The 21,400-nt window shown below is 49.1% G+C and overlaps 1 protein-coding gene across 2 annotated transcripts in view; it reads left to right on the plus strand.

Moving 5' to 3' along the window:
• KDM4C (lysine demethylase 4C) overlaps positions 1–21,400 on the plus strand; it is a 213,606-nt gene that overhangs the window by 92,080 nt on the left and 100,126 nt on the right. For both annotated transcript variants that reach the window (XM_075559906.1, XM_075559905.1), the window contains exons 9-12: positions 15,441–15,634; positions 16,621–16,916; positions 18,254–18,573; positions 21,107–21,224. In XM_075559906.1, coding sequence (XP_075416021.1) covers positions 15,441–15,634; positions 16,621–16,916; positions 18,254–18,573; positions 21,107–21,224 — 928 coding nt within the window. The remainder of the gene's footprint in view (positions 1–15,440; positions 15,635–16,620; positions 16,917–18,253; positions 18,574–21,106; positions 21,225–21,400) is intronic.

Genomic DNA, 21,400 nt, shown 5'->3' on the forward strand with positions numbered 1-21,400 from the left:
ATCAGTCTAGGGACATGGGAATATATAACTGGTGTGGAATTGCTCCATAGTTAATTACTACTTTGATGTTTCTTTCCTGATAAGATAGATGGAAATAATTTTTACATGTGTGTTGAAGGTTCTGTGTGTGTGTGTGCGTGCGTGCGTTGGAGAGGGGCGTTGTGATTGACATTTATAATCTTGGCTGACTTAAGTAGCCATCTGAAAATCTAGTCTGTAGATTGAGAATATGGTGTTAATATGTTTGTCTACCTCTTCTCATCATGTGAGTGGCCTTAATTGTTCTGAGCCCTTTTGGAAATTCAGATTCATCAGTCAGATGCTTTTATTTTTTTTATGGCGAGGGAGGAAGGGGGCACCCGCCTAGCCAGCCAGATCAGCCGAATCAGCCGTGGCGATCAATGGGGTGACAGATGGCGCAGCCAGACCGCCCTCACACCCACTCTTATAGAGTGTTCCATCACTTGCTGTTTTATTCACTTCACCTTTATATCTATGTGTGACTCACAGCATCCCACTGCCTTCTTGATAGAGTTAAACAATCTGATTAGAATATCTTTTTTTTTCTTAAGCCATTTACGCTCTGACTTCCCCGGTATCTTCAGCAATGGGTTGGGGAAGTGCCTTAACTAAGAAAAAGAATCCCTTCCGTGCTCATAAAGCGTCGTGTCCTTTCCTCTGAAACACACATTCTGCGCTAAGTGGTTGCTTCCACCCAGCACCGTCTCAATGGACACATGGTTTGAAACACGCTCTGTTCCTCCACCCGGCCGATGCACGCGGCCCCTGCTCACCTAGCCGCAGAGTCTGTGGGCTTCTCTCACTCCAGCTCCTGCTGCCCACGGGCTAGCAAACGGGGCTGCAGACGCTGTGGGTGAACGGGGCCTGGCCTGGAAGCTCCTTGGCCTAGCTTGGGTCTTTCTCCATCTCTGGAGCGGTTGCTGGACTGGATGAAACCACCGGGACTGTGCTGTTTTGATCAACTAGTCTCCACTCACAGGGACAACATGGTCTGACCTTGGGAGACAGGCAAGGTGTTGCTTGAAAACTCATGTAAGCAAGTTTATCTCCACGTACCTTTATTGGATAATAATTATATTCTGTACTGGGCCTCTTCATTAAGTTAAAATCGCTGTTACCATCATGTGGTGGACTCGGGAGTTCAAGTCTGCATGACCTGGGAAGGTGAGATCAAGGTACATCAGCAGTCAAGTCATGGACGGGCTTCCAAACCCCATCAGCATCTGTGGGACCAGAGCAGCAGTGGAGAGCTGTGAGCAGGCTGAAGTCAGGGCCCTGCTACCTTGTTCGAGATGTGGGGGTACAGGCACGAATGCTTGGCCTCGGAGGACCGTCCCTCAAGCTGCTCCCCGCACCAAGGGGCTGTGCTTCTGGGCCGGGCCCTTTTCTAGAAGAGCCCGTTTCCATGTGACAGGTCCCATTTGTGCTGTCAGGAAAAAGCAGTCTTATCTCCACCTGGGACTGGAAAAAGCTTTTTTCCAGGTGGGAGGATGTGTTCAGACCCCAGAATGCTAACAGCAAGGATGGGTCGTTTGCATCGGGTAGAATATCTGTGTGGCAGTGGAACTTGCAGTCTACCCTAGCAATGTAAGAGCAGTCGGCTTTTAATACCCAGAGCCTGTTCAATACCAAGGCTGCTTTGCTAAGAAATTACCTTGATTGTTGGCTCACGAGGGGGTAAGAGGGGCCTGTGATTCCAGGTGATGTGAGGCATAAGGCTGGAAATAAGAGACTTTAATTCCTGGCTAACTTCATACCCAGTATATTCATTAAAGAGTATATTAGTTAAGGAAATATTGACTGGATAAACTTCAAAATGCTATAGCTTGTAAGATATTTACTTTTTGCTTATATGCTGTCCGGTGGAGCTGGGACCATTGGTGGGGCATTTGCTCCATAGCTTGATAGCAGGTTCCACGCCGACCCCCGCAGCGGGCCAGAAAGACAGGAGTTCAGGAGACTCTTGAAATTGCTGGCCCCCACACAGCCAGGCATGACCTAACGGACAGGTATAACCTAACAGAACAGACTCTGGGTATTAAAAGTTGCCTGCTCTTAACTTAGCAGGAGTCACCGCATTCCCCCTGCACCCACTGGTGCAAACCCTCAAGTCAGATTTCCGTCTGCCCAGCAGAGCCAGCTCAGTCTTTTGGGCTGACTCGCTCCGGCTACCTGTACCTGAAGCTTGGTCACTCTGCATTTGCACACAGCAGACACAGAACCAGCTGCAGAATACACATCATCCTAGCTTGTCAATGTGGACGCCCTGGCACAGGCCTCACACCAGAATCGAAGGCGCCTGCGAGCTGATATGGAAGAGAGAAGGGAAATGACGGCCAGTGGCCAGCGGGGTCGAGGGGCAGCAGGTGACGGGATTTTGCACTGGTTAAAGACATCTTGCCACGTAGTGTTTGGGTTCTCCAAAGAGATCGACAAAGCGGGGTCATTTTCCCACAGGCCTGATCTCCCAAAGAATTAGCATGATGGGAAGCCATTTTTAAGTTACTTCCCGAGTTTCTTAGTCACAGGATAAAAGACAACAGACAAACAGACCTGATCTGGGGTAAATTACTCACTGCTACGAAAAAAAATCACTTTACCTCCTCCCGCTTCTACCCTCTTCTCAGCAATAGGTCTTCCAGGGCAAAAGGCACTCAAAGCACAATGGCAGGCCCCAGCCCTGCCCCAGGCATTCCCGGTGTCTGCCCTTCCTGACCCCAGGAGGGAGAGGCCATGGTGCCACTCTACACAGCTGGTCACTGCTCACCACAGACGGTGCGTTCTCTCCTGTTTCTGGACGGGATTGATTGTACGAGGCAGCTACAGCTGAGGATCCTACCCAGGGACACTGCAGCCACGCGAGGCCTTCTTACACGAACAGAGGGATCCTCTTTGCTGTGATGGTTGTGTGTTACACAGACACAGGGCGGGGATTTTTTGTTTGTTTTTTTTTTCCCCACCAGAAATGGAGTTTGGCCTGATGTTGGCTGTTTTTATGATTTCCCGCTGGACTTATTCCCGCTTGGATTTTAAATATATGAAAAGAGCATGTGAATCTGAGGAAATGTCGATCCTTGAAACGACATTTATAATGCTGCTGGGTTTTGACTGTGGACTGGTTCATGAGTTTCTGTTGGGTGAAAACAGACTAGAGCCCGCCACGCCCCTTGGAGATTTCATCCGTGGTCCCTCTCTGTCCCCGGGGCGTGAAGCTTGCTGAGAACATGCTAGAACCACAGCCGTTCTGCCTTGTATTTGAGTTGGTGGAATTGCTGGTCGGGACATAGGATGCTCTTTGGGGGGGGAGGGGGGTGGGGCTTCTTAGCATGTATGGTCTGCTTCCCATTCCTTTAGCGAGACCAAGCCCTCCCGGGAGTTTTAGGGAGCTCCCAGGAAGATTCTTTTTCTTTTGAATTCCATGTTTCCACCCTCTCTTTGAAACCCCTCACACGTACTAACTAACAGAGACTTCGAGACCTTCTGATCACAGGTCCTACACACTGATCTGATAATGTAACAATAAGGACATTGAAATGGAGCTAAGCCATTCATCAGATAAAGTGAGGTAGCCCTTCACTTCAAACTCTCATTTTTGTCCAGTTTCCCACATTTTTGGCAACCCTCTATGGTGTTTCCAGCAATAGTCCAGCCAAAGTTGATGGGACAGGTGTGATAGTCTATCATAGGAATGGGACAGGTGTGATAGTCTATCATAGGAATGGAGCACTGTCCATGCCCTCTGGGAGCTCAGATTCTAACGCCCCCATGACAGGTAGGTTTATTGTGCCAACCTGGCTAATAGGAACATGCAGGATTAAGAAGTTCACGGTTTGATTGGAGGGCAAAGAGATAAAAGGCTCAACAAGGCCTGCCCCCCTCTTTCTTGCTCTTTGATGATTGGACCTGCTGTTCAACTGCTTTAGCTCATTCTCTGCCTCACCTTGTGAGCTACATTACCTGTGGGGCAGCCAACCCGTGGATCCTGTAGCTAGAACTTGAAGTTCCTTCAAGACCTGCTTCACCACACTGCTGGTGTATTCTTTGCTTGAACTTGAGGCTGGCGGATCCTGTCGCCTTGCATTTCTTGAGTTTGATGTCCCATCTGGGCCTGCTTCACTAAGCTTCTGAGCTGCTGACTGTTGGTAACCTGCTCTGCCCTTTGCTGTCTGTGGGCAGACTCTGCCTGCATTGCCCAAGGGAAGACTCAGCTGTCTGCGGCCTTGACCTTGGACCCAGCAGCCCTCTTGAGTTGAAGGATTTCTAGTATATTAACTGTTTTATGGGAGTGAGTTAAACTGAGCCTGCTGTATTGCTATGTGGACTAATTAGCTGTTATTTCTTTGTGCTCTATCTATCTATATCCAATCTATTCACAAGTGACCTATTTATCTATCTAATCATAAGTGTCCTGGTTTTGTTTCTTTAGAGAACCTTGCCTAACACACCCCCAAACAGACACTAGCTAATAAATAAGTACAGAAGCATACTGCGATCTCAAGGGGGAAAAAGAGCATGCTATGTGCTGGAGAGTTTCATGTAGAATCACGTTACATGTAGAAACACATCTGAGATTTACGTGTAGCGGGGGATACACAGAGAGCAAGAAGATCTGTTAAGACAAAGATTCCTCCACGAATGGGGCCACTGTCGTCCAGACGTGCCCCTGGGGAACAGGGCTTTAACTCAAGCAGCCTGGTCTTGCTCTGCCCCGGTCTAGTGGTCTCCACTACCCCGCCCCTCCCCCAAATCAGGTCCAAGCAGATCATGCCATCAGTCTCTCACATCCGTTTGTCCATTATAAGTACTTGTATGGCGTACAGGCCAAAAAAACAAAACCAAAGCAAAATAACAGTTGCTGACCAGTTGCTCATGATGTATAGTGACCCTTACATTTCAGTTGAGACCTGAACTCCTAGAGCAGTGGTTCTCAACCTGTGGGTTGCAACCCCTTTGGGGGTCGAACGACCCTTTCACAGGGGTCGCCTGATTCACAACAGTAGCAAAATGACAGTTAGGAAGTAGCAACGAAAATCATGTTATGGTTGGGAGGGGTCACCACATGACCTGTATGAAAGGGTCGCGGCATTAGGTCGGTGGAGAACCGCTCTCCTAGTGGCTATGACCTTCCAGACACTGACAGCCAGGCCTTTCATTCGAGGCACTTCTGAATGGATCCAAACTGCCAACCTTTTGGGCTGTCGAGCACTCAGGCAGGAGTGCTCCCCACAAATAATCTTCACGCCCACATCACCAATGTGCTGGCGTGGTGGGCAATGCATGTCCAGATCACTCAGTATCACCCCATACATTTTCATGAGTGATAATGTAATTCTTAAACAACTAGTCTACTTTTCCAGGAACACTGTTGCCCATTTTTAGCCTTTTGATAAATACAGGTGAGGTGGACGTGCTTACAGAGTCTTTGTTCGTAAGTATTTTCTTCGGAGTGCTCCGTTCAAATGTCGGTGTGACATTTTCGTGAACAGGCCTCTCGCTCTTTGTGGGCCTCCAGTGAAGCGTCTGATGGGAAGGGCTCTGGAAGTGACTTCTGCTGTTGGTCCACTGTGGGCCTTAGCTGATGGACATCCAGCCCCTCCCTGCTTTGCTTCTTAAACACATGGCACCGAGTCGTCGTGCACACAGAGCTGCTCCCCACACTTGCCCAGGGAGGAGGGTCTTTTTTAAACGCTGCCTGGAGAGAAAATGAAGACACTCTTACAATCCTTGCTGTGTTCTTTTCTGTCTTCTGCGTGGTTTCCTTCTGATTGGTGTTGGGTCTACCCACCTCGTGTCCACTTGACGTCATTTCATGAAACTGATAACAGTCAAGGGGGACGTGAGCTCTTCCTGAGAGCTTCCCAAGGAAATGCTGCCTGTGTGAAACAGAATAACCGGCCAGACACAGGCCTGCCCCCGGGGCCTGCCGGGAAAACGGACCCGAGGTGCTGAGATGCTGACTGAGAGGTGTGCCAGAGAAAGTGTGTGTTCTCACTTCACTTAAAAAAAAAAAAAAAAGATTCCCAACAAAAATATTTGTTTTCCGTATGTTATTCATTGTTAAATTTCAGGCCATCCCGTTAGTATTAAAAAGTCCCACATACCTGATACTTATCATCTATTTTTTTTCAAGCTTAAAAAAAAAAAGCCCACCAAACTCAACTGCCACCCAGTGGAATCAGACTCACAGCGACCCAATAGGACAGAGCAGAGCTGCCCCGTAGGAAGAATTTATGCACCAGTTGCCGAGTGATTTGGACATGTTGTCAGGAAAGACCAGTCCCTGGAGAAGGACGTCATAATTGGTACAGTGGAGGGCAGTGAAAGAGAAGGCGGCCCTCTATTGGACCATGGACACAGTGGCTGCAACAGTGGGTTCAAAGATAAGGACAATTGTGAGGATGGCCCAGGATCGTGAGGTGTTCTGTTCTGGTTCACGTAGGATTGCTATGGGCCAGAACCGACTCTGACACCTAACAGCATCAGTCATTTAAACTCCCTGGAATGTTTATTTTCATGACCTGAGGTCACCTCTCCAGGGATTATTTGTGTTTCTTTCAAGTGTAAAATCAAAACCAAACTCTACCATTAAGTCAATAGGGACCCTGTAGGACTGGGTGGAACTGCCTGTCCTATCAAAGCGATACCTATTTTCCTCAGAGTGCCTCATGGGGTTGAATCCTTAATTACATGCTAGCTAGATCTTCCCTTCTGAGAAACGTATAGCTATTTTATTAAAAATTTTTTTTGGGGGGGTTTATTCCTCAAAGTTCCCTCCTCCCAATAAAATAAAAAACAAAAACACTTTCTCTTGTCAGACTTCCTGCCACAGTGTCTGTTACTCTGGGTAAACTAGAGAAACAAATCCAGAGACACTCATGTGTAAGAGTTTTATATCAAAGAGTAATTGTACATTAAGAAAACTTCCCTACCCAGTCCAGATCAAGTCCATAAGTCAGATATTAGCCTGTATGTCTGATACCAATCTATAAATTATTCTTCAGACTCACGGGCACATGCAATGAGACCAAATGCAGGAGGTTCACAGGCCGGCGGGTGAAAAGCCTCGGGGATCCAGTGGTGGTGGAAGCATCTCATGGCTGGCTGCCATCAACAGGAAGGTGAAGCAGAGAGAGAGTGGGCTGCCTTTCAGGAGAGAGAGAGAAAGTTCCCAGAATCCTCCTGAGAAGGTCACACCCACCAGGAGGCATCATCAGGCTGTGACCTGACTGATTGGCTAGACCCCATCCGTCCGCTCTGCTTATCAAGCTGACACGAAAGGATGCTAATGCCCACAGTGGCTGAGACGCAGTGTGCACACTGTACAGAGATGACAGGGAGGGCAGGGGCACACAGCCTTCTTCTGCCAGGTAGCAGAAGTGAAGAGGCTTGGCGCCCATCGCTCAAGTGGCCTGAATGTTGGCAGAGGGAGAGCTGGAAGGTGTTCAGCCCCCGTATGTTTCCGAGAGCCCTGGGCCGTGGCTGCCCAGTGAATGGGAACCCACACCAGAGGAGCACCCCCAATCACCCTCACCGCCACCGCGCAGGTGTCATCCAGGGAGATGTTTCACCCTGTGTTTCTGGAGGACGGCAGTTAGTGCCGGAACACTTCTGATGTAGATTGGTCCAAGCAGTCAGTTAAAGGGCAGAGCCTGGTGACAGTCTGCTGCCATCCCCACCCCCTACCCCCACCTCACCTGTGGCACCACCCAACCCCCTCGGCAGGCAGTGAAGAAGAAATGCCTGAAGGACTCGAAAGTGGAGGCCCGAGGTCGCATGCTGTGCCATGCCTTAATGAGTACTTCTCTTTGGGTTCTGTGGTCCATTGCAGTGGTCTGTGGAAACGCACAGACAGAATTCATGATTAAAGGGGTCATTCCAGAAGCTAGCAAGCTGGGGGAGTGGTTTCTCAGGACGAGTAACACACTTTCAGCTGTGCCCACAGGCCAGGCGACTGTGCTGGAAGCCCCATCCCAAAGGCATTCAGCGCCAGCGCAGTGTGCTAGCCGACCCAGCTTCCGAATGAGGTGCCCAGAGGCACCATGTTTCAGTAAGCCTCAGTCCGAAGGCATTCGGTTCCACTTCTGTGGGTCAGCAAGTCCAGCTTCCCCAATTAAGTGCCCAGAGAGACCCCACTCTGCAAGCCGGCCTCCTGCACCAAAGCACCCAGCTTACTTGCTCTGCGAGTTGGGAAGTCCATCCCTCGGTTCTGTGTCCTCGCTCCCAGTTCTGCCGCTGCTCCTCTGATGGCCCGGCTGTCCTCTGGGTCCACGAGGTTCCCTGCACAGGGATCTTGGGTCCAGAGCACGTGTTCCTCTACTGACTCTTGCTGGTGATGAATCCCTCCTCCTGCTTCTCAGAGGGTTCATCTTACACACAGCAGGCTGCCACGCTAGAGAAGTTTGTTTGCAAGTACAGGTGAATCCTGTCTGTATTTTCCCCACCTTCTTACCAGACCCATACAGGGGAAGGTAGGTAAGTGACACAGGCTAGAAAGAGCCACAATAAATATGTACCACCCCTGTATGTTGTTTCCCATACATGGTCTTAGACACTCAGGAAACATTTAGGTCCCTGCGTGAATACAGAGCCTTGCTTTTCTCTGATTTTGCCCCCCGTTAATTCTGCCACCTGATGTTTGACACTCAGTGGGTGAGATCAGGACAGACCCAACACCAGTCGGCCTTTCTGCAAGGGGGATTTCACTATCTCTTAACCCCATTTTTCAGAAAACTTTCGGAAGCCCCTGGTTTAGGGGCCTTTGTGACAAAGTGGTCACATCCTCCTCTGCTTCCCAAAAGGTTGCTGGTTTGAACCCCCACCTCTCTGAGGAAGCCTGGTGTAGTACTCTGCTGCCAGACAGGCACACAGCCTCGCAAGCCCCCCGGGCAGCTCTGCCCTGCCCTCCGGGGTCACTCTGAGACGGAATCCACTGCCCAGTAGTGGGTCGTGGGGCCCTTGCCCACGAAATAGCGCCGCGATTCAAAAATCTCTGTCTGTATGTCCACAGCCCGTCCGCCGGCTACTCAGCCAGGTGCGCGGAAGCTGAAATTCTAAAAATAATTTCCACAGCATCTCCTGGGGACCTAGAGCAAGCTGTTTGCATCCACCCCCCCGCACAGTTCTTCATGGTCTGAGCAGTGCCCCCGTGGGTCAGAAAGACCAAGTCCTGGTCCCTTGCCTTAAATTGCTGTATAATTGCCTGACTCCCTACAGGACACATATCCTGGCCTGGAGGAGCCTGGGGAAGAAAGCATCCAGAAGGAATTCATCAGAACCTATCAGGAGAAGGAGTGGAGGGAACTTTGTTTGGGAACGTGTTAGCCATCCTGGCTAGACTCTCTCAACAGGGCGTGGGCTCACACAGAGAGCAGTCCTAATGAGGCCCAGATGCTTAGGGCTCCCGAAGTACCTTCCTCAGTGGCACTCCAGGTGAAGCATGAGCTCCGATGTGATGGTGTCCAAGTTGTCCTGAAAGAGTAGGAGCCTGCTGCTGCACCAGTTCAGCGCCTGGCTGAACACTGCAAGGCTGGTGGTTTGAATCTACCCAGTCTCTCCACCGGAGAAACCTGATGATCTGCTTAGGAAACTGGAGGGGCTCTGGCTGCCCTGTCACACGGGGCCTGCAGGAGTACCCCACCGTAAGATACTGCACTAACTGCTTTACAAGGAGCCCCAGTGGCTCAGTGGGTATGAGTTGGGCTGTGGTTACCTTTAGCAAGGTCAGCAGTTCAAAACCACCAGTCACTCTGCTGGAGATTACAATGAAGCTTTCTATGTCCATAAAGAGTTACGGCCTTGGGATCCCACTCGGAGCAGTTCTACCCTGTCTGTGTAGGGTCTCTGAGTTGGAATTGATGTGACGGCAGTGGTATGATTACCTGCTGTACAGATACCAGAAGTGTAATCATTGGGTCAGCCCCGGACGTAGCTACCCTTTTCACCTGTTGCTTTTCTGAGAGGAAAGAACCTGCCTGGTCTGGGTGACACAAGTCATTAAAGCAGTAAAGTGTAACACCTCTGTGTGAGCACCCCAGGAAGGCCTGCTTCCCCCCGTTTGTCAAGGCACAGGAATACCAAGGAAAAGAATTTTAAGGGGATAACTTACTGACTGTTTGAGTTCTCTTACAGCGCTGCCTGCCTAGTCCTCCCCAGTCCCTCACAGGATGGGATGCGGAGTGGGCCTTCTCTGGCTGATTGTCTGGAGAGGATTATGGAAACTCTGCTGAATCTTGCTCAGCATTCCAGCCATACCCCTGTGTCCTCTAACAGGGGTGGTAGCTTTTCATGAGTAGGCCGCTCTCCCACATGCAAGGCCAGAATTCTACCCCAAACTAACTTGAACTCTGGGTTCAAGTTAATCTAATTTTAATAAATTATTTCTCTTTATTCTTGTTTTTTTTCCTTAATAATATTTTACCTATTTTTAAATAAAAGCCATGGTCAAAGGTCATGGTTACTGAGGCCAGGCAGGTAGTCTAAGGTCTAGATCCAAGATGTCAATTAAAAAAAATTAATTAATCATTTTATTGGGGGCTTTTACAGCTTTTATAACAATCCATACATCCATTATATCAGGCACATTTGTACATATGGTGCCATCATTTTCTAAACATTTTCTTTCTACTGAGCCCTTGGTATCAGCTCCTCTTTTTTTCCTTCTCCCTCTACCACCATCATGAACCCTTGATAAATTATATATTATTATTAATTTCATATCTTACACTGTGTGCTGTCTCCCTTTACCCACGTTCTGTTGTCTGTCCCCTGGGGGAGTGGAGGGTGTTGGTCATATGTCAAACATTGCAATCAATTCCTCCTTTCTCCCCCACCTTCCCCCTACCCTCATGGTATCCCTACTCCCATTGTTGTTCCTGAGGGGTTCTCTGTCCTGGATTCTGTGTTTTGAGAGCTGTTATGTGTACCAGCGTACACGTTCCAGTCTAGCTGGGTTTGTAAGGAAGAACTGGGGTCATGGTATTGGGGGACGGAGGAAGCATTAAAGAACTAGAGGAATGTTCTGTGTTTCATTGGAGCTATACTGCATGTACCCTGGCTGACTTGTCCCTTCCTTGTGGCCCTTCTGTGAGGGGATATTTTCTTTCTAATTTGATTCTAAAGGGTTATCTTTTTTGTTTTTTTTAAAGGGTTACCTTTATGTATTTCAGTATGATTTCGTAGCCAGCCCTGTCACACATGTGCAGAAAAAAGCATTTCTTAAATCACTAATTATGTGCATCTGAAGGAAGTGTGTCCATCTTAATCTTAAGTTTAGCTTATTCATCAAGTATTAACTTCTCAGTTGACTAGTTATAGGTTATGCTTATTTGAAATTTCGAATTCCACCATACAAGTGACTAACATTTTTTATTTTTGACTTAGAAACCTGCTGATTGCTAGTGTTTCCTGCAAATAACAGACCAGGGATTTGACTCCCTAGCACACCTGGATAACCAGTAATCATTGGCTGTGCAGTACAGATTACAGCGGTGAGGTGGGTGGGAATTCAGTAACTCTTGAGCACGCTTCACAGTCAACCTTGTAATGAGTTGATACAGCCTTAAAAGGAGCTATTAACGTTGCTATTCTAAGTGTTCTGATTTCTCAGCAATCTGCTTAGAATGTGTTATCTGCGATCACTTATTGCCCTTCCTGCCAGTATATGGTCCTGGACTTCAAACAGAATATTTAAATGGGACTTTTATTTTCGGTAGCTACTCATTCTTTAGGGCCATCTACTGAGCAGTCTCATTTCATCATCAAAAGGACTTTCACTCACTCACTCACTCACTCACTCACTCACTCACTCATCCACTCACTCACACACTCACTCACACACTCACTCTCTCACTCACACACTCACTCACTCTCTCACTCACTCACACACTCACTCACACACTCACTCACTCTCTCACTCACTCTCTCACTCACTCACTCACACACTCACTCACACACTCACTCACTCACTCTCTCATTCACTGTCTCACTCACTCTCTCTCTCTCACTCACTCACCCACTCTCACACTCACTCACACACTCTCTTACTCACTATCACTCACTCTCTCACTCACTCTCACTCACTCACTCTCTCACTCACTCTCTCACTCACTCACACACTCTCTCACTCACTCATTCACTCACTCTCTCTCTCACTCACTCACTCTCACCCACTCACTCTCACCCACTCACTATCTCACACTCACTATCTCATACTCACACACACTCTCACACACTCACTCACTCACTCCTCCACTCACTCACTCACTCACTCACTCACTCACTCACTCACTCACTCACTCACTCACTCACTGCTTCCTAGTTGATTTTTGACTCCCAGGACACAGTAGAATGGCTTCTTAGGGTTTCTGAGACTGGTTTACAGAAGGAGCCTCATTTTTCTCCTGCAGATTGACTCATGTGTTTGAACTGCTGGTTTGTCGTCAGCAGTCCAGGGCTTAACCCACTATGTCACCTGGACCCCTTGATAGATGTCTAAAGAAAAGGATAGCAAAGGATTCCTGTTCCTTCAAGATCCACTCAGGTGGAATGGCCAGAACCATTCGAAGTGATACATCTTAGCACATTACCTAGAGTCACACGCCTGGAAGGTGGGTTTCCACTTCTCAAGAGAAATGACTTCGTAATTAGCAGCCCAGTGCTTAGCCTGGAGCGCCACAGGGACTTGTTATGGTTGCTGTTCCTGCTGTCAAGTTGGTCCGACTCAGGGCAACCCTGTGTACCACAGAATAAAATACTGCCCGCCCTGTGCCACCTGCTCTCCTGTCACTGTGTTTGAACCCATGGTTGCAGCCGCCATGTCTGTTGCACTGTTGCATTGAGCATCTTCCTCTCATTCGATGACCCTCTACTTTATCAAGAAGGCACTGTTTACCCAGGGTGTCAGGTAGCATCATTTTTGTTTGTCAGGATTCACAAGTGCTGTGTACTCTGTGTTTAACTCTCACATGCATATGAGGTGATTGTGGAAATCCACTAAGGAAGCTTGAAGAAGAATCGGTGTATTTAATTGATGGTGCTGGCGACATATAGGTGCTGCTAAAAGAACAAACACATTGATTTATCTCGGAAGAAGTACAGCCAGGATGCTCCTTAGAGGCAGGGATGGTGAGACGTTTTCTTATCTGCTTTGGACATGTTATCCGGTAAGACCAGTCCCTGGAGAAGGACAGCCTATGTGGTAAAGAAACGTCCTATTCCTAAATGATTGAGACCCCTGACTAGAGACACGGACTTGCCAGCGGAGCATAGGGTGAGGCAGAGCCACACAGTCGGATTAATCTCACATGGTCAGTTGATCTCACATGGTCGGATTTCAACACAGTGTGTGCTTAGCAATGGCTGAAGGAGAGACTATGGCCATCTCAGTTCCCCCTATGGGAACCTCTTCAGGCTGGAACTCCTTCTTATGTGTGGCTGTGGTGGATTTATGCAAACGACCCCACTTACTGTGGGTGCCCAGTGTACAGGGACCAGACTGAAGCCACCACCTGATCACACAAGAGGGACACCTGTTAAAGTTGTTTTTCTCCCTCAACCCATTGGCGGCTCATCCTTCTGAGGAGCTGCCATGCCAGTTAGCTGGTTGATGGGAGGAGCATCACCATTGGCCTTCTCCTTTATTGTTCTTGAAGCAACATTAATAACCGTGTTTAGAACAAACAAAACCCCTATTGCTTCCCGGCCTTTTGGCTAAGATCAAGTGTAGAACAAACAAAACCCACCCAACCAACCAGCCAACCAACAGGCTTGCTTCTGTAGATGAATCTTTCCTTTAGACAAAAGATTGGAATTCACCCCCAAATATCTTTATATTTCCAGTCTATAAACAACTCATAATTGGAAGAAGCATATTTCAATAGTATTGATCTCAGAGACCATGTAGGCACACACGGATGGTTTTGCCCTGGCTAGGGACCAGCGATCGGGAAGAATGGAATGGTTAAAAGCACAAACACGGATATGCTGCTCTCTGGCTGCTGGGACAGGCTTCTCGGGAGTGATACAGACAGTGGTCAATGTGCAGCGATAGGGAAATCTCACCTCACTGGTGCAACCAAGCATCGGAGCCCTGAGTGCCCTGCTTGGGGATGCGTGTGTCATTGTAAAGTCAGAGCAGTGCCATTAAACCTTATTGAACGAAGAAATGAACAACTGCAGGACATCTGAGGGGTATGAAGTCAGCAGCTATAAAGATGAATTGGTGTCAGGAGGGACTGCAGGCAGGGGAACTAGTGAGCCTTGTTATTCTAGAACTCAAGGCTTGATGCCAGAGCCGGAAGGATGCTGGCAGGGGATTTAAAAAAATGCAAGCAAGATGTGAGAGGAACAATGAAGCAGGGTGCCAGACTGGGCTTCTAGGGCTGGGGGGATGGGGGTGTGGGAATCTGGGGGGATTGACGCACCACTCACTGATAGTTACTCAATGCCTGTGGTAGTTGAATTGGAAGGGGCCTTGTCTACAAGATCAGCCATACAGTGATCAATACTTGTCAGTCTTAGACCCTTAGCTGGAGATGACTAAGACCTTGGAATTAATTTGCCTGGATACAGTCATTGTATTTCCAAGATACCGAGAGCGTTACTGTGTCAAGGTTAATCAGGCCTCTGGTCTTTGTCCACACAAGTCAGGAATTGTCATCTTTGAGATGACTTCCTCATTGCCACTCCTATGCCGGCTACCTCAGTGCACAGAACCTTGCCCTGGACCCCATGTAAACATGTCTCCAGGAGTTACAGGAAACTCTTTACATCAAAGACTTAAAAAACAACAACAACTATGCACTCACGAGAGCCAAGATCCTAGTGGCTGATATAAAAGAATCTTTACTTTGAAATTCAAAACACAATTGATATGGCGGAATTGTTGGAGATGGGGGTGTTATATCTTGTGGTTGTAATGGAGAAGGGACTGTTCGTTTGGGTCTAAGTTTATTTTTTGTTACCTCGCGAACTTGTGCTGGTTGACAGACGTCAATGAGACTGAAATCTTCCCTGGAGAGACTTGATCTCCTTCCATTGGTATTCCAGCCACGTCCTCCTTGCCTAGATGCTTTTGTCGCTTGCCTGTGCTGCCTTTCAGATTTCTGCACTTGGATGCCTCTTCGTGAAGGGAGGACCTCTTCCCTTCACAAGTGCTCCTTTCCCTCTGGGTGTGGCTCCCTGTGCGCTGCAAAGCACGGTTTCCTTGCTCTTTCCCACTGATCGAGTGTGCATGTTCAGCCTGCCACCTCCGTTCAGAAGCGATCGGCTTTAACTCTCAGCGAGTGCTCCAAATGAAGAATGAGGCTCTCGACTGCTCGTAGAATCCATGGCTCATGTCTGTTCCATTGAAGGGTTGATAGGATGCGGTTTCCTCCCTGCTAGTCAAATGCCTAACACAGCCCAACCCCCTTGTGTCTCAGTGCACCTGCAGGAAAGACATGGTGAAGATTTCCATGGATATCTTTGTGAAGAAGTTTCAGCCAGGCAGATATCAGCTTTGGAAGCAAGGCAAAGACATCTACACCATCAACCACGCGAAGCCCACTCCAGAAACCACACCGGAAGTCTCGGCGTGGTTCCAGAGGAGGAAGAAAGTCAGGAAAGCTTCTAGGAGGTAGGGACCCCTCCCCAGCCCACCCACTAACTTCACACTGCCCGCACTCAGATGAGAGCCAGCATTGAGGGGAAGTTCCTGAAGGCCACTCTGTGGCTTTTCTCCACTTGTCCGTTCTCTGCTTACTTAAAATTTTCAACCGTGGAGGTGGGTAGTGAAATGAAAAGCCTTAGAATGGAACTGGATATCGTGTTTGAGAGTAGACTATTTCTGAAGTTGTTATACACGGCAAATGACTAAAGAGGAAATAATCACAATGGCCCTCACTGTGGAGACGACCAGTGGGTTTTTCATGCACATAAAATTAACCTCCTTCTTCTCTTAATCCCCCTGGCCAGGGCGTCCAAAGGGTAGGTTCTTTGGGGTTCATGCCTCTGCAGAGGATTTGCTTTCCAACCACAGAGGGACTTGGAATTCCCCAACATTCCCCCACGGGGTGATTCCTCTACATTCACACCCAGGAGCTGTAAGAAACACCCGGGATTTTTTGTAAAAGCTAGACTCTGATGCAGTATTTCTGTGGTAGAGTGCAAATGCTCAGCAGTTTCAAACTAGTGAGAAGCTGCCCGTTTGGTGCCAACTTCTATGATTTCAGTAGTGCCGGGGAATTCTACAGATGGCAAGGAAGCAAACTTGATACTTCATCTTGCCACGTAAGCCTTTCAGTCAGGTTCAATGTCTTTTACTTGTCCATGCTGCCCACACCACGCTATATCTTATTTTTCAACATAGGCTTCTTTTAACGTTGCTGTAAACTTTTCACAATGACCCCCCACGCCCTGCAGAGCTTTACCCCGTCATTTGTTTCAGTTTTTGTTGACTTTCGATACTGTATCAATTGGGATGATTATCTTTGCCCACTGGTAAAAAACATGCTGCTTCCACCCCCTTCGGTCAGTGAGAATGGCGTTTGCATCCGTGAGTGTGTTGCCCCCCACGTCTGAGTCAGCTCTGACCCCACCCCTGACACTCTCTCTCCTTCATAGCTTCCAGTGTGCCAGGGCTCAGCCTAAGAAACAGAAGACGGAGGAAGAGGAGGATGAAGAAGATGATGAGGAGGAGGTGGTGGCGGCGGCGGCGGTGTTGATGGCAGCAGCAGCAGAGGCCGCTAAATCCAAGGTCCTCATGCCCTGCCCAGACAAAAGCGAGCCCAAGGTCAACGAGAAGCCAAAGGCAGCCGCCAAGTCCGGTAGCAGCAAGGAAGGAGTCACTTCTCAAGTCGAGAAGGTTGCTGACAGGGCCCAGCAGGCCCCTGTGCTGTCACCTCACTTAGGCGGCTCAGGTGAGAAGGGCAGGCAATGTGTCTCAAACAAGCGGTTGATGACCCGGGGGCCTTCAGTTATCGGTAGCTTAGCCAGAACGGCACTGAAAGCCAGGCCGTGGGTGGGAGGCCAATGGCAGGTTCCACACCATGGAACAGAATTAGTGCCAGCCAGCCCTGAGTGGGGGTGGGATTCTGGAATGAAAGGGGGGAAATTTTTTTTTTAAGTACTGCCAAATTCACATCAACCCCAAACCAAATATTCATCAAGTCGATTCTGACTTACAGCACCGCCCACCCAGGACAGAGTAGAACTGGCCCTGTGGGTTTCTGAGTATGTAACTCTCTATGGGAGTAGAAAGCCTCATCTTTCCCCCTCCGAGTGGCCGGTGGTTTTGAACTTGGGTTCGCAGCCCAGCTTAACCACTATGCCACCAGCCTCCAGCCCCCCTTGCCCCCCACCTGAATTGACAACTGACAGGACATTTTTGGGGAGTCTTTTTTATTCACTTGGCACCAAAAAACCCAATCAGAGATAATCCAATGCAAATTCTTAGCCACCAGCTTAATTTTTAGAAAAACAAAACAAAACAAAAAAAGCAACCAACTGATTAAGGGACTCTTGTTCTCCTCTCATCCAGGGCATCAGCAAATTCTTCAGTCATGGGGCTACTCTAATGCTTCCACCCCTGTTTAACGATTTTCATCCCTGCCTCCTCTCTCTGCATTATTGCTCACATTCCCACTGTCCTGTCATCCAGCATCTACTCCAGTGCCCCAGTCCAGGGTTTCTGAGACCGTAAACCCCGATGGGAGCAGACAGTCTCTCTCATCTTGCACTCAGGTTGTGACTGGTGGGTTTGAACCACCAACCTTGTGATTAGCAGCCCACCCCCCACTCACAGCTTCTCCAGAGCTCATGCAGGAGTCATACTGACCCTTTAAAAAGTTCAATTTGCTCTTCTCCCTGCCTTCTGACTCTTATTCCATCCCCCCCCCCGAAAAAATGAAATCTTTATTATGACCTTAGACTTACTTGAGAGAAAGAAAGAATATGAGTAAGAATGGCCAATACAATCCCTAGTTTGAGAAGAGTCCCCGTGGCCAAGGCCTTGGACAGTGGCGGCAAGATCCCTGGCTCCTGGTAGCACCCTGTAGGGAGCGGCCTCCCAAGCCTAAGGTCTCCCCTTTCCACCCAATTAGCCCGTCTGGCGCGTTTGTGAATTTTTCTTCCTCTGGCTGCTGGACGGATGTATAGAGGGCGGATGGGAGATGGGCAGCCCGTTAGGCGTAGCTTGAACATTTCCCTTGGTAAGAATTCCATGGACGATGCGGTAATGGTGTCTTCTTGGTCCTAGGGCACAGCGGCTCCCGCAGATCGGTCAGCAGGGCAGTGAAACGGGACAAGGGTAAGGCCTGTGCCCGAACCGACCCTGCCAAGCTCAAGAAGACCAAGAAGGCCCCTACAGCACCCAGTGACCTGGTGACGGTCAAGGAGGCAGACCCTGCCCAGGCTTCATGCCCATGGTCGTCCTCGTCCTCGTCCTCATGCTCCGAGACAAATGGGCCGTGGACAGAGAGCGAGGAGAGCGACCGGGAGAGCCAACCAAGCAGCCCGGAGCCCGGCGAAGTTCCAGCCATGCCCAAAAGAGAGAAGCAAGACTTCAAAGTCCCCCAAGTATGTGGCAGCGTGTGTCCTTCCTGAATCCACTGTGTGTCGAGAGAGCGCACTTCTGAGAGCGGCTGGCTGTACACCGAACAGGCGCTCTAGGGCAGGAAAAAAGCATCTAGTGTCTCTGCTGGCAGGGGCTGGCAAGCCCCCTGAGAATTCTTGCTGCCAGGGGCAGAATTCCAAGAGCCAAGACTCCTGGCCAACCTTTTTAGCCTTTAAAAAGTTTTTAAGCTGTGATGCTTTATTTTGAGATGGTTGTATAGTCAAATGCAGACAGTGCCCACACCTCCTGTGTCCAGCTCCCCATCGCTGGCAGCCATGATCTTAGCCTGGGGCAGATGGCAACAGTCTGCTGTCGTGGCCTCATCTCCTACAGGGTGAACCTAGGGGGAAGGACTCACCTGAAGGTCTCTGACCCCTGATCCCAACAGCTGATACTTTTGGGTCTTGGCTAGGGACCCAGTAGGTCCCATCTGATCACAGACCTGAGTCCTAGTTCCAGGCTTACCTTCCTGGGTATCTGGCCTTTTCCTCAAAAACAGGGAAATGAAAGAGATGATTGCCATTAAGAGTCTATGTCTATACACAGCAAAATACACCCCAGTCCCACACATGCTCAGTGTCATATTATTCGAACATTGATTGCTGGCCTCCAATTGTACAGCCCTTCCCACCCATGTTTCCCGAATGGCTATCCCCATGATCCCAAACTCATAGCCCCCCCAAGTTTCCCAGCCAAACTTTTGGGTCACTCTTGTCCCTTTGTTCCCATCCAGACAGATTGTGGGAAAACCGGATGCCGGAAACAGCCTTCCCTAATTTGAGAAACTAAATTGTTGCCTGATTTTTAAACTATGTTTCTGTGAATATTTTCGATATAAGGCTTATAGCTCACCTTTCAGGTTTAAAGCAGTAGTTTAAGCAATGGTTTGAGGTATTCGTCCAGCCTCCATGGCTCCAGCAATTTAGGGGGTTCATGAGACTATAAAATTCTGTTCTGCAACCCCTCCCACCAACCCTTTAAACTAGGATCTAAAAAACATGCAATCTTTGATCAGAAATGTTCCCCACTGGTCAGTGGACACCTTTACATTCTTTAACAACCCCTTCCCCACGACCCGTGGCCAACTTCCCTTTCTGACTCTTTGTAAGTGGCCTCTCTGTGTCCTTGCGTGATGTTCATGTGACACGTTTTGGACATAAACTGCCCATGTAAACATCGGCGTGTGAGTGGGCCACGCGTTCAGGGATGGTGTGTGGTGGTGCTGATCTCCCCGGGACCCTTTTGACCTTTGAAGATTCGTACAGGGAATTGCAGGGAGAGGCACGTCTGTGCGGGGAGCTCGTACTGTGGGCGTCCCCACTTGTGCTCCTTCCTTACCCCGCAGCCGTACGTAGCCATGGGGTTCACATGAGGACTGCACCCTCGGATACTGGGTTTCTAAGCTGTGTTACTTTGACACTAACATCAAGGTGGTTCTTGAATCGGCTCCACCATGTCTATTACACTGATCTCTGTGATGCTCAATCAGAAGACGTTGAGGCAAGCAGAGGCGCCCGCTCCAATGTATTTGAAGAGGTGACTAAGCTGAGTTTGATGACAGCGTTCACCTACCAGTCGACAAAGCTCACAACTTAATTTCATGTTGGGACTCAACATAGCGCAGCAGATAGAGGGGTTCTTATTGAATAGCAAACCAGCCAGCAGCCCGCTTGGATTCTGATTGGTCACATTCTTTAAACTAGAATGGAGGGAAGGAAATCTTGTAAATTCCCTTGCTTCCCAGGGAGACATTTATACGGCCAGTACCTTTATTCTTGCTCATTTAAGGAAGCCAAGAAAGACCTTAAACCCAAGAGAGGCACGGCCCCTCCCCAGCACCAGCGGGCCACAGCCCCATGGGATTCCTCCAGATCCGCTTCGGTTCTTCATTCCTGTGAAAGCCCTGAGCAACACCCAGGAGGTTGTGTGTGTGTGTGTGTGTGTGTGTGTGTGTGTGTGTGTGCTGCACGTGTGATTGGGAGGCCGTGTGTGCATGGATTGATTCCCTGTTTCCCGTTTAACCGTTCCTTTCAGAAGGGCTGCGGGATCTGTGACTGGACTGTTGATGTCTGTGTGCGGAGAAAGGGAAATAGCCACCAAATGTCTGTGTGAGCAGCGCAGTGCTGACCAGAGGCCACAGCCCACAGGCTGAAATGTGCGGTCTTTCCCGTTCTGTTACGTCCACAGAACGTTCGCACCGTTGGTGTGGACAGAGCCCTGCTCTCCCAGGAGAACAAGTACTGCGCGGCTCTGACAGGACGCGGGAGGATGCTAGTTGGCCCGGTGGTAACGTTACGGATTGAAATGGGTTCCCATTTTTTAAATTTTCAAGGTGAAAAAAAAAATGAAATGAACAAAACAATCTTATTTCTCCAATAGATAAACCAGTCCCCAGAGTTCTGCAAATGAAGTCTTCCTAAATCATCCTTCCCTAGATGGTTTTCAAAACAAGTATTTACCAGGGACAATCTCCCCCCCCCCCACTTGTTTCTCCAGAAAGTAGAGGGAAAGACCAAAACTTCGAAGAGCCGGCGCCATCCGCTCAGCAAGCCTCCCGCCCGATCCCCGGTGACACCGGTGACACCGGTGAAGCAGCAGGCAGCGAGTGCGGAGGGTGAGTGAGCGCTTTCTCACAGCATCTTGTCTTGTCGGCGTGGACAACGGTCTCGAACTGTTTGAGAAGGTTGTTTGCTGGGTGCGGTGCAGTGAGGTCCTGGGTGTGGCAGATCCAGCCAGTCCTTCTTACTCCCACCAGATGGCGGAGCCTCGCTCTGGCTGCCATTCTGTCCG

This window comes from Tenrec ecaudatus, chromosome 10 (genome assembly GCF_050624435.1).
Source record: "Tenrec ecaudatus isolate mTenEca1 chromosome 10, mTenEca1.hap1, whole genome shotgun sequence".
Lineage (NCBI taxonomy): Eukaryota > Metazoa > Chordata > Mammalia > Afrosoricida > Tenrecidae > Tenrec > Tenrec ecaudatus.